Source organism: Marmota monax, unplaced genomic scaffold (assembly GCF_021218885.2).
Source record: "Marmota monax isolate L192 unplaced genomic scaffold, Marmota_monax_Labrador192_F-V1.1 WCK01_AAM20220418_F8-fsc00116, whole genome shotgun sequence".
Taxonomy (NCBI): domain Eukaryota; kingdom Metazoa; phylum Chordata; class Mammalia; order Rodentia; family Sciuridae; genus Marmota; species Marmota monax.
The window spans coordinates 550,604-563,628 of NW_026695220.1; the positions used below are offsets into that span (position 1 = coordinate 550,604).

The 13,025-nt window shown below is 36.4% G+C and overlaps 1 protein-coding gene across 23 annotated transcripts in view; it reads right to left on the minus strand.

Annotated features, from left to right (window-relative positions):
* Window positions 1-1,605: 1,605 nt before the first annotated feature.
* The window catches only part of Dst (dystonin), a 451,671-nt gene continuing 440,251 nt past the window's right edge, over window positions 1,606-13,025 (minus strand). For 11 of the 23 annotated variants that reach the window (XM_058575217.1, XM_046432573.2, XM_058575212.1 and 8 more), the window contains 6 exons: window positions 10,666-10,783; window positions 8,592-8,663; window positions 7,463-7,662; window positions 6,936-7,046; window positions 3,716-3,839; window positions 1,606-2,882 (listed from right to left, as the gene is read on the minus strand). In XM_058575217.1, the coding sequence (XP_058431200.1) occupies window positions 2,620-2,882; window positions 3,716-3,839; window positions 6,936-7,046; window positions 7,463-7,662; window positions 8,592-8,663; window positions 10,666-10,783 (888 nt within the window). In that variant the 3' untranslated portion in view covers window positions 1,606-2,619. The remainder of the gene's footprint in view (window positions 2,883-3,715; window positions 3,840-6,935; window positions 7,047-7,462; window positions 7,663-8,591; window positions 8,664-10,665; window positions 10,784-13,025) is intronic. The other 12 variants (XM_058575215.1, XM_058575223.1, XM_058575214.1 and 9 more) reach the window with 2 other exon arrangements.

Consider the following 13,025-nt stretch of genomic DNA (forward strand, 5'->3'; position numbering starts at 1 on the left):
CATTTCAGTTTCCCTTGCTGTGAATATTGAAATAAAGTTTTAAAATAATCAAAAACAATAATAGGATCCATTCTTCACCTCCTCCTACCTTTTCTTTTTTTACAGGTCAATCCTAGACAGCTGGGGCCATTTCCAAGCCCTTCAACCTACCTTGGCCATAAAATTAACCACATCTGAGATTTTACTAGGCCAACTCCTTCCTGTACTGATGTCAAAGAGGATATTCGACATATGCTATTGTTTCAGAAGAAAGGAGCATTATAAAAGAACCAGTAGTTTTGATTTTTAAGACAAAAACTGTCTACTCCACGGTTTAGAATTGAGGTTCATTCCAATGTATTTTATGATATGGGGGTCTCACTATGTTACTCAGGTTGATTTGGAACTCCTGGGCTCAAGTGATCCTCCTGTTTCAGCCTCCAGAGAAGCTAGGACTAGAGGTTTGTGCCACCATACCTGGATCAATATTCTGCTGCTTAAAAAGAAATCGAAAAAACAGAGAGAACAAGGAAAAGAAAAGAAACGTGTGCAGGGGAAGAGGCATTCCTGTTGCATTTAGTAAAACTTACAGGAGGATTCTTCAGAATTCAGTCTGAGGTTCCAGGATTATTATTAGCACAGAGGAGAGAAATAATCAGTCATCCCGTCACTATTTCAAAAGCTCCCATGAGGGCAAATGCTGATAAGTTCCTTAAGACTTCTCTGAAATATTTTAAACCACCTATCTTTTTTCAAAAAGCTTATTTTATAACTTAAAAGGAAAATCCTTAGCTCTTTAACAGGGGGTAGCATTCAAACAGGTTGAGATAAAATCATTCCCTTAAATCTGTCTTTGAAGTGGAAATGTGATCGGATGCAAAGCTCTCCAGGAATAAAAATTCCAACTGCCTTCTCAGATGACATGTTTATAATCAAAAGCAATGACTATGTAGCACCTAATTTCATAGGTTTGAATTACACTTTCCATCACAGGTTTCCACCTGAGACCCATGCTTTGGCAAAGAAGGACTTACTACTGCTTAAAAATGGCACCAATTTATGTCATTGGAAACTCCAGACTCTTCAATGTTGGCCTCTGTTAAAAAGGCCAAGCAGGAACAACATAACCCCTGTTCCCAAACACCACCACTGCCATTTGTTAAATTAAATTCATGAAGTTACACAGAATGCCATGACCTGTACTGCCCAGAGCAATAATCAGCCATCCTAATTATATCTGATGCTATTTTCATATTTAGGAAAATTCTGTAATCTGATTTTTAAATGAATACAAGTCAGAAGAATATCACTATGTTACCTTCGTGAAATCTGTCATCCTGTCATATATATCCTGGTTTCAGTTCATTTTTCAGTGATCTTTCATATTAATTAACTGCAAGAGGGCAGGAATATTGTAACCTTAGAGGTCTCAACAGTGTCTAGCACATGGCCAGTACTTACTCAAAATATTTGCATAATGAGTGACTAACCTTATTCTAACTTCCTTTTGATGTCCCCCAAATTTAGCCTGCCATACTATTAGTAAACATAAACAAATACTCTTTTTTTAAAACCAATTAATGAACAACAGAAAAAGTTCACTTTAAATAATCAGGTATTCCATAGTCAAGTGAATATGTTTTATTAAATGCATACTAATATCTTTCTATAGTATGTGAGTATACATAATAAATTAAAATGTATATATTTATTAAATATAGGTAGATATAATACCAGAACATGATTATTTCAGATGTTCAGAAATCAAAATAAACCCATTTTAAGTATCTTTTGGTCACTCCAAATTGATACTGCTCATAAAAAAATACACCAATTTTCCCTGGGGAAAAAATTAATTCCATAGCAATGTAGTTAAGGGACATGTTTTATTTCATAGCTTTTTGCAAGCAAAATTGCTTTGTTACAAAATGAGTTCAATGATACAGGTGCTACTGTCCACTCAAGCGAAAGAAAACCTCACATTTATATGAATGCACTTTATAATTATATTCTTACAATATAATAGGTCTAACGTCCAGGACGCCTCTGGCCGCATTTAAAGCAATGGCACAGAAATGCTGCAGGGTACTTGAATATTGTGGTACTGGTAAGTGCTTGAAATAACCTCCTGTGGGTTCTCTGTCAGATACTGCTTGAAGAACTGTGTATGGATGTGTTTGTCTTTTGCCTTCCACTTCTTAGTTTACATTTACATCATCTCAAAATATATCCCTGGTGCGTCATTTTTTGGCTATTCAGAATTTCCATAAAAATAAGAAAATGTCATGAGGTATCCTTAATGTTAGTTATCAATGTAGTGCCATGGTTGTCAGAGAGGATGCAGACTTACCTGTAGGTACAGTAACTGATTTTAGTGTATGCTCTACACAATACAGTGCAGAAGTGTTAGTTCATGTTAAACTCTTTCTTCCCCATCACATATGATGTGACTTTAACCCCAGAATATCTGACCAAAAAATGATACAGATCAAATAAAAAGACAAATACACAAATAAGGCCATCTTCAGAATTTTAAACTCACCTCTTGCAATATTTCACAATAATTTCTACATCATATTTTACATCGTTCAAACTTAAATAATAAATGAATAAGGAAGGGCCTTGGTGGAACCAATTGCACTATCTCTTTGAGGACTTGTCCAATTTGCTGGCAGGTGACTTCCTCTGAGGCGTGGGGATTTTGGAAGGCTTGGCTGTAGATGGCCGAGAACCTGCTCGGGGCGAAGGTCTGTGTGTCTGGGGGACAGTCTCCACGTCTGAGCACACGGACTGGATTTCTGAAATGTCAAAGTCTGATGCATCGCTGCCTCGGCGGCTGCTGGCCCTGCTACCAGCTTTGCTTCCTGCTCGGCTTCCCGGTCGGCTGGGAGTCTTTTTGGAATCTGAGGAAAGAAGGCAGAGATGGGTCACCCTTATTCAATTCTGCAAGTGATTCTTGGAAACCTGACACCATCTTTTATCTGGGACATTTTTCTCCTGACACCTAGTAGGAACTTTTCTAAGACTTTGGATTTATGGCTTTTTCCTATTATGCAAGGGAAGGCTTACTTTAAGAAGATGTAACAGAGCAAAAGCTAGATTCACATATAAAAGGTAAGCCTGGGCTTGCCCTACATATCCAGGATTCCAAGTACCTATCACTTGGGATTGTGCTTCCTAAAGTGTAGCACGTGTAACCCTGTCACATGGAGCAGACTCTTAGGTGTAACTCAAAGAATGCAGGAATTTAAAAGAGAAGACTCGAAACTCTACAGAAACATCACATTTGCTGAGTTTAGAACTCAGGGGTTAGTAGTTCACTATATTTCTTCACAGGTTCACTACTCTGTGAAGAAATGTAAGAGGCACTGGCATAAGGCTTGGTGTGGATGGGTTTTTCCAACCACCCCAAACAGCTCTGTACAATCTCTGAGCAAGCAGAAGAGCTACGGGCTTCCAGCGTGAAGCAGTGCTTTTTTTTTTTTTTCTTCTGGCCTGTAGTCATTCTCCCATCTTTCTTTGATGCTTTCCCAAAGGATTTTCTTAGTCACTTGCTCCCATGACTCATTTATTACCTACCTTTATTAGAGGATTGGAGCTACATGCTATTTCAAAAGAACACTGCATTGCCAATTCAAAATTTCTTTCCCAATTAGGAAGAAAGGGGACTAGGGACTATAATCTTCAGTTCATCATATTGCAAAAGCCTTTAAAGAAAGAAATGCACCACACTCACCAGCAAACTGTGTTCGGACTCTGGCAGCTGCGGTTGTTATCAAGCCACTGTCCTCTCCAGAGTGGAAGCCTTTCCCTGATAAATACCCTGGAAGTCGCAGCTTGCTTCCCTGTATTGGTGTTCCCTGCGTTAAACCAGTGGAGAGACATTTCAAGATATTGCTCGTGCACCATGACATTCCACTGACACCACTTTATGAATGGGTGGGAACCTATACAAGACCCCTTCAGGAGATGGGAACTTTACAATTGAACAAGGCATAGGGCGCCTACTTTCCTTCCCCAACCATTAACTTTCAGCCAGAGTTTGAAGGAAACCTTTTAAAGAAAACGTATTCCCTGTTGAAATAAAAACACAAAAATGGAGGTCCCCAGTAGAATACAAAAGTGACAGCAAGGAAAACAAGACAAACTGAACTGTGAGTACATTAGTATCTTCCAGACTGTCAGTGAATGTTACAGAGTTAAGAGAGTTATTGCCACAGGATGGCAACCGCCTGGTGAAGAGAAGGGGACATTCTGTTGCTTCCAATGCTTTTAAGGAATTAGGCAGAAATAAACAGAAATAGAAGAAGTACATAAGCAATGCCTAGATGGCCACTGTTTAAACAGACTTAACTGCAAAAAGAAAAAGGGATGTTTTACAGGTTAGTACCACCACGTCACTTCACTTTTTGGCTCTGTCACTTTCTATAGGTCCTTACATACAAGATTCGTAGGGGACATTTGGGCATAATTCTTTTAAAATGCTACAGGAATTTGTAGAGAATGGCTGAAGCATATAATTCTATGATAAGTCTAAAATCATGGCATTTTCCCAGATTCTGACAAAATTTTGAAAATTCTGCCCAAGTTTAAAAAACAAATAAGTCTCTTGAGGAATACAAGCAGCATCATATTCCTCAATGAATGAACACAGAGCCAAGGAGCTATTTGGAGAAAATAAATCTATACAAATTATGTGTACATTCATAAAATGTCTAATTTCCTCTTCAAGTTTTCAATGCTTAATAAAACATATGCAGGACCACCTGATATGTCAGAGCTGTATTTATTAATATGAATGTAATATTCCTACCATTCATCTACATATGTATATCATACTCACTTAAGCATAGTGTTTATACATGGTTCACATACAGTGCTCAAGTTTTCAGAAGACTTTTTACACATATAATCATAATTAATCACCCACCTTTCAATAAATGTAAAAAATCAGGGCCCAAGGGAGGAAGTGATTTGCTCCAAGTCTAGCTGATATGGTTAAATTCCTCTCTTACAAAGAATCTCAACAGTCAACAGAGACTGACCACAGGTTATGAAGTGTATCACTTAAGGTGGTAGAAGTCAATGACCAAAATCATTCTTCTCAGATTGCCTTGTTTTGATTTATTATCATAGACTCTTTCCATGAAGATATATTCTTGGTTTGTCTGGTTGGCTGGTTTTTATTAATTTTTTATTTATTTTATATATATTTTAGTTGTAGGTGGACACAATACCTTTATTTATTTATTTTTATGTGGTGCTGTGGATCAAACCCAGTGCCCCACCCATGTTAGGCAAGCGCTGTACTGCTGAGCCTCAACCCCAGCCCTGGTTTTTATTTATAAGGTAATTTGAAATGAGACAGTTTTTTTAGTGCAAACAACAGACTTTAATTTTAGGCAGTTTCTACTTAAAAAAAAAATAGAACACAGCATCTTAGCCCTAAATATTTAAAACAAATGCTAAAATGTTACTTCAGATTCTTTAAACCTTTCTCAGTTTTTGCTACTGTAGATCCAATGACTGACAGAAAACTCCATAACTAATCTATGAAACTAATATTCCCCACCTGAAAGAAAAAAGGTGGGGGTGCATAGGGGTTGGGGCAGGAAGAGCAAGGAATGAGGAAAAGCTGATGAATGGGGTGTTTCTGCCTCAGTCCTACCACCTAGCAGTGGCAGAACTGCCATCAAATCGTGAAGGTAATGAACTTTCCTCTGCCTACAACTTACTGTTGTGAGATAGGAAAAGTATTTTGAAAAGCACAAAGGACTTTGTAAAAGTACCATATTTCTTCATACAAGGGTCAAGTGGCCTTTTAAGATACACTTGATCATTAAGATGAAATACCTCCTTTATTTTAAGAAAAGATGTTTAGGGATTTTCTCCTAATTACTGTCACTTTAATCAAAGAGGTGATTATTTGGTGCCTATGTTTGTTATTTCATGGAGAAGTTTCTCAAAAAGATACATGGTTGACTTTTAACTGCATATGACTCTCAGATGAGAGTCAATCTTGGCAAATTTTATGTTCCCTAAATATCTTATACTCCTATATCATGCTATATTGAGATATAAAAGCATCCTTCAAAAATATCAGTCCTTCAAATCTGATAAAGATGCTTTTTGAAAATCACAGGTTATTTTCTTGCCTACTCCTCTGACCTCCTGCATAGATCACAGGACTTGTCACATCTACCCAGTGGTGCTGGGCAGAAACAAATGCAAAGGACATTGAGAAGGACCATGCCCAGAGTGAACACTTGCTAAAGTTTTTTTTTTTTTTTTCTTACTTTTTTCCTTCTTTGTAGTACTTTGAATCCAGGGGTGCTCTACCTCTGAGCTACATCCCCAGTTCTTTGTATATTTTATTTTGATACAGGATCTCCCAATGTTGCCCAGGCTGGCTTTGAACTTACCACGCTCCTGCCTCAGTCTCCTAAAGTATCTGGGATTCCAGGTGCATGCCACTATGCCTAGCTTGGAATTCTTTTAACTGATTCTCTTCCAAATGATACTACTTCTTACTCCTATCTAAAAGGGATATGTTGCCTTTCTTGTCCAAATTATGTCTATCAGTGAAAGCATTCCATCAGCTTTAAAATAAATTTTACTGAGGTCTGGATATTTTAGCAAGGCTGGTATTTCACTCTTTTAAGAGAGAAAGTAGAATTAAGTATAGGTGAGAATAAAAAAGCAAAGGAATCATAGAGCCTGCAGGTGTGACTAGGGCAAGCTGCCACTGTCTTTTCTGTTAACTCCTTACTCTCTCAAAACTTACTCTCCTTACTCTTCTCAGAACTGCCAGGCTGATGCTTATTTCACAGAAATCTATAAAAAGATGTAGCATTATCAAAAGTAAATACAGGAAGGGAGTGGTGCAGCAGTGTTAGTGGGTGGTAAGTTTCACTTAAATGGGACTGTTAATACTGGCATCTTGGGCCTTACAATACCTCTGCAGATGACACGGGAAAGTCTGAGCACTCTGCTGGTTTACAAGGAGTTGACATTTTGCTGTTTGTCAACCATGGTTTACCATAATTGCGTGTTAAAGGATGGAGAATCTGTATGGAACAATGGCAAATCAAATGTAAAGGACAGCAGGTAAAAACAAAGCACAGAAAGAGATATTCATAGCAGAGAATCACATTTCACAGTCAGAATAATAATAATTAAAAATAAGTAGAAAGCTCTGATGGCAAATCATACACATAACAACAACAACAACAAAAAAGAGAATGAAATTTAAAAAGAAAAATCAAATCAATCTGAAAGATTAAAAAAAAAAAAAGCCCCTAATCTCTGTATGGGCCACTAGGTATATATATTTTTAAAAAGTCCTTAATTTCCTATATCATGAGAAGGGACATACATGGAAACAGTTAATCTTAAAAATTCTAGAGACCTAAAACATTCAAAGGTATACACTCAGGACATTGGCTACTTTGGAGAAGGAAAGAATTTCATTCTGGAGTCCTACCTTGGGTGTGGTGGTGACAGGGACCTGTGGGGAGGCTGCCTGGCCAGCCTGACTGGACACAGAAGTGGATCTGTTGGGCGAAGCTGCTCGTGAGGAAGGCCGGGATCGGCGTCCCCGGGGTCGGAAAGCAGCCATACCCTGACTGGCACCATCTGCTAAAATGAACTTCTCACGCAGCTCCATGTTGGTTCTTCCTTTAGCTGGAAAACACACACACACACACACACACATACACACACAGAAGGAAAAGAAGAGGTATTCAATTGTTATGGAAAGAATGACCACAGTGGCACCAGAGATCACGCTGAGAATTTCAAGAACATCTTTTTGCCATGCCAACTCCAACTCAGCATAACAAAAAGTTAAATGCATTCCTTTACAATGCATTCCTTTTGGATACAAGTGAGTTTGGGGAGGAGGAAAAAAGTGTGCTTATTCTAACACTAGACACCAGCAAAAATAACCACTATAAAAGAAAGAGTCAGCATGAAAATGGAAAGCTCATGCTAAAATACTGTTAATCCACCAGTTACTGATGCCCACATGGTTTCATTACCCTTTCACCACACCAAAAAGACAAGCCAGGAAGGCAGGGACTGTGTCTTTTGCATGTAACACTGAGGTCAGGAGAATGCCAGTACTTAACACTGGGATTAATTAAACAATAGAATTACACAGAATGAGAGATGGCTCATTAGTCATGGTGACAACACATAAACTTCCAGATTTTTCACTGAAATGAGGCAGCTAGTATTTTTATTTTATGCCTTAAAAAACTGTTTTACCAACATGCAATAACAAACACCAGACCCAAGGATCTGTTTGTTAGGTAGTCAGTGATGCAGCACTCATACAAACACGTATGCACATGGAGAACGCGCCACAAGAACCTGATGGGCCAAGTGTCAGCATGTATTTGATCACTTACGTGACACCTGCATTTGCAACACACCGGGGATGTGTTACAGTTTCCGAATTTAAATTTGGAAGCACCAGCTCAGTTGGATATGAGTTAAGCCATACGCAATGAATGAAGCATGTTATATTTAAAAAAAAATAATTAAAGCAAGAATGTAAAAGTAGGAAAGAGAAAAGGAAAGAGGCAGAGGCAAAGAGAGGGGTTGCCAACCTATAGTAGGCTGAGTAGTAGTAATTGAAGAGTTTGATTCCGAACGTAACATTTTACTCCCATGATGATGAACTAGAAAAAATGACACAGGATACCAATCACATTAAAGAATACTGTTAGCAGGAGAAGAAACAAAGTACAGTAGTTGAATATGCAAAAGGTGCTCAGATCCAGCCTTTAGCACATTTTAGAAGAAAAGTTGCATAAGGAAAAGAAGCGCTCAAAGGTCTGACTCAACAAGAACAACATCTGAAAGACTTTGCCACAGCCATGCTAACTTTATTCTAAGCATCCCAACACAACTGTATACATTTGAATTTGTTTCATAAGTAGAGCTGCATTTTACTTTAGGCTGCTTTATTTCCAAAATGCAGTCATGCACCACATAATGATGTTGCAGTCAACGATGGACTGCATATACAATGGTGTTCCATTAAGACTGTGGCCACCCTAATGTTGTAGCCATTGTAACGTAGGGCAATAAATTACCCACATTGGTGGTGATGCTGGCATAAACAATCCTATTTACACTGTCACTAGTATAAAAGTATAGCACACATAGTTATGCATAGAACAAAACTCTTGATGACAATAAAAAATCACTTGTTGATTTACCATACTGTATTTTTATTGTCACTTTAAAATGAGTATATTTCTTTCACATATTAAAAAAGTAAAGCATGCTGGAAGACGATATGCCATGTTATTATGCCAGCAGCACCCTTCTGTATCATCTCATGTTAACTGCGCCTCTTGGTGGCATTATTTTCTCCTGAGTTTGATTTAATCTTAAGTTGCTTTTTGGTCTTGGCCCTAGGCACAATACATTATATCATGTACATACACATATATGTACATATGTGTACATCCACACATGTATTGCATATAGCAGCCAGGTGTGCAGTGAGCCATACCATGTAGGTTTGTGTAAGAACGTCTCATGTTTGCACAATAATGAAATCACCTAATAATGTATTTCTCAGAACATATCTCTATTTTTTAAGTGATTCATGACTGTTTTGATAAAATAGGAGTTTTTATTCTTATTTTACTTTTCTTTTTAGGTATATTTTTAGTCTATGGAGGCCAGAGCTACTGCATATGACTATATAACAATGCACGGCAGCCTTGGCAGACAGGCCTGCTGATTCTGATAGATCTGTGTATTTAGTTACTGGGATAGAAACCCAGGGACCCCACTGGAGGATCTTTGGTCTCACATATTCTTTTCCTAATAGGCAGTGTTGGCACAGACCTTTAAAAACAACTACAATAAGCTCACAGGTTAAAGCAAATCATAATTCTACTGTTTCTTTTTACAAAGTCAGGAAAATGTGCCACTCAGTAGATGACACCTAATCTGAAACCTCAATCAAATGTTCACTTATAATGTAAATCAATTAAGAATTTAACAACTGACTATAGAATCTGAAAATAGGAAAATTAAAAGCTAACCTAGGACTCTCAGGTTGGTAGACAGGGAACAATTATTATTATGTTATATATTATATATTATAATATGATTACATATTATTATATAATATATAGTATTATAAAATATAAATATTAAATTTATATTTTTAATATTCTAACCTGCAACTTGAAAGTAAGAGTAAAATTATCAGTTCATTATTATCTTTAAAAATTTTAAGTACTCCTTGCCTCACCACCCCATCAAGTTGTTAAAAACTCTGACTTTGGAACTTCACTACCCAGAACCTTTAGTCTTCATCACCTCATTTTTTTCCCTCCTACCTTGTTACATAATGGCAGACAGAATCCTTTCCTTTGCAAGTTAAGTATTCATTTTGAAAACTGCAGAACAGAGGGTCTCATGAAGAAAAGCTAATCTAGTATTTCCTACCTACATGTCTGAAGTAATAACAAATAAAAAACCAAGAAGAACATGGTTTGTGACTGCCACAGTTGTTCGGGAACTTAAGGCTGAGAGACCAATGTGAAACATTTATTGCTAGAATAAAACACCCCAATTATGCTCAGAATGTTTTCAGTGATAGAAAACAATGCGAGCTTGTGCTTTTGTGGTGTCCTCTTGACATGAGTGTCTCCTTACCCCTGCACGGATCATTTTTCACTAAGAACTCATCGAGCGCCATCCATCCTCCTCCGACTCGAACCATCACTGTACTTCGCAGGATCCGAACCAGTCGCAGCTGCTGGGAGTCTCCAAACTGTGCAGGGAAGAAAGAAAGCATCTCTAATTGTCAAAAAATAATTCTAAAGTAAAGGATGATGTGCAATCTGAAGTAGCTTAAGCAACCAACTTTGATTTCTTGCTTAGTTCACAGCGATTAGTAAAATCTCAGAAAAAGGGGTTTGTCATGATCTGCGTTAGACTGCTGCATGCAGATTTAGCCCAGAGGAAACAGATTGGGAAAAGATTACAAAGGTTATCAAGTATATATCAAAGCTCTATTCTAAAAATTATTTTTCTTTCCTATGACAGAATCAATATTAGTAAGGCAGTTATAGGAAATTGTTTCTAGAATCTAAACACAGCTATAAAAATAAGCACTGGCCTACTTGCTGAAGGCTTATACAAGATAAGATGATTCTATGGCACATTTAATAAACTGATTCATCTTCATTAGAATTATGTCTTACATGAAAACTATTTTCCACTCAAATATATGGGAGAAATAAACTCATTTTAAGAATTTTGACTCATGGAAAATAATGTAAAAATACATATGACTAATTAAAAATTCATAATCAACTAAAACTTCTCTATTCCTAATTATCTGGCAAACCAACTTTTTAAAGGTTGAATTAATATGCCACTTTAGATCACCATAATATTAGAACAGCCACTAGCAAAATATTAATGATACGGCTCTTAAAAACTAAATGGGGTTCTCTTAAAGGTATTTGTATCATAATACTTGAGACTAACAAGCAAATCATTTTTTTCTTGCCCTTTCCATGAATGGCCAATTACTTGGGATATGCTACGGATTTTGCAAGTCCTAAATAAATACTACACTATAGGTAGTTCTGATCATATGTTTATTTGTTTTGAAAGCCTGTGAGAAATGATTTTACAGTTATAAATCACTTCTAATAGGCTCATGTCCAACTTATGAAAACCACCATACTAGATTTCATGGCTGCCAACCCAGCAGATACCAAAGCAAAATGAACAATTAAACATAAATAGTTTCTTTTTAAAGCAGGGAAGATACAATTGCGACATCAACTACTTGTCTGAGCTTACTGTGATAAACAGAAAACTTTATATAGGAACCGTCTGCTACTTTTTAGTAAGCTTCAGCATTAGATTTCTGTAAGAGAACCCTAAAACAAAACCAACCTATTCACAGTCAAGATCCTAAAACTCACAAGAAACTCAGAAAGAACTGGGAAGCATGTAAAAGGCACCAGCGGGAACTCATGCATTTTACATCAGACCTTGTAAATAACTATTTCTAAATCTGATTTTTAAACACTGAGACTTAAATGTTCTTATCAGTGAACCTGTTCCTGAAATATAAATGTGAGTTTAAAAATGAAAATGTTTATTTTGTTAGAAAAAAATTTGGTGCTGCTAATAAGCAAAGGGAAAGGAGGGGATTTAAAGAAAATTACCCTTAAGGAACCAGATAATTCCAAGATTATGTTCCAAACAAAAGTTTTTAAGAAAATAACTTTTGTAGAGATATTTCAGCTCTATTAAATAAGTAATTTTCAATTTTATTTTAAAAAGGCATTCTCCAGACAACTAACCTTGTCTTCAGAATTTTCCTAATTTTCCCAATAGGCAAATTGTGAGACAAGAAAAAACCAGATTAATCTTGTTCATTGTGTTTCTAGTAAATTACATCTCTGGAGGTAAGTATTTATCTTATTCTTTCCACAAATACAAGATGTCAACCCACTTGCTGACTCAGAGGATAACAAGAATGTAAAAAAGTAACACTAATGGAAACTTTACCCTGATTTGATCCTTATACATTGCATACATGTACCTGTATCAAATTATCAATATGTAAATATGTACAATGATTATAGTAATTAAAAATATTTCCTGGAAAATATACTCAAAATAAGTGAATATTTCTATTTAAATTATTTGCCTACAATAGATGGGGTAAGAGGTATTTGAAACATAAGATATAATATTGATTAAAAATGGAGTGCCATAGTAATAATATCTAATATGATATTGTTAGGTAAATTAGATAGTACTGTTCTTTACAAAAGAATGAATTAAAAAATTTAAACTTTAATATGTTTAAATCAAAACAATTTCTCTTGCCTTCAGTTTTGAAATGACTATGCTATAATGTCACTAGGCAATTTATATTGATGTAAATGTCAATATATTTGGTCAAGTTGTCATAAAAAAGGTTTTGTATATTATATATGATAATTTTCCTCAGAAGCAATGGCATCACCTAAAACCTGCAGAGTTAC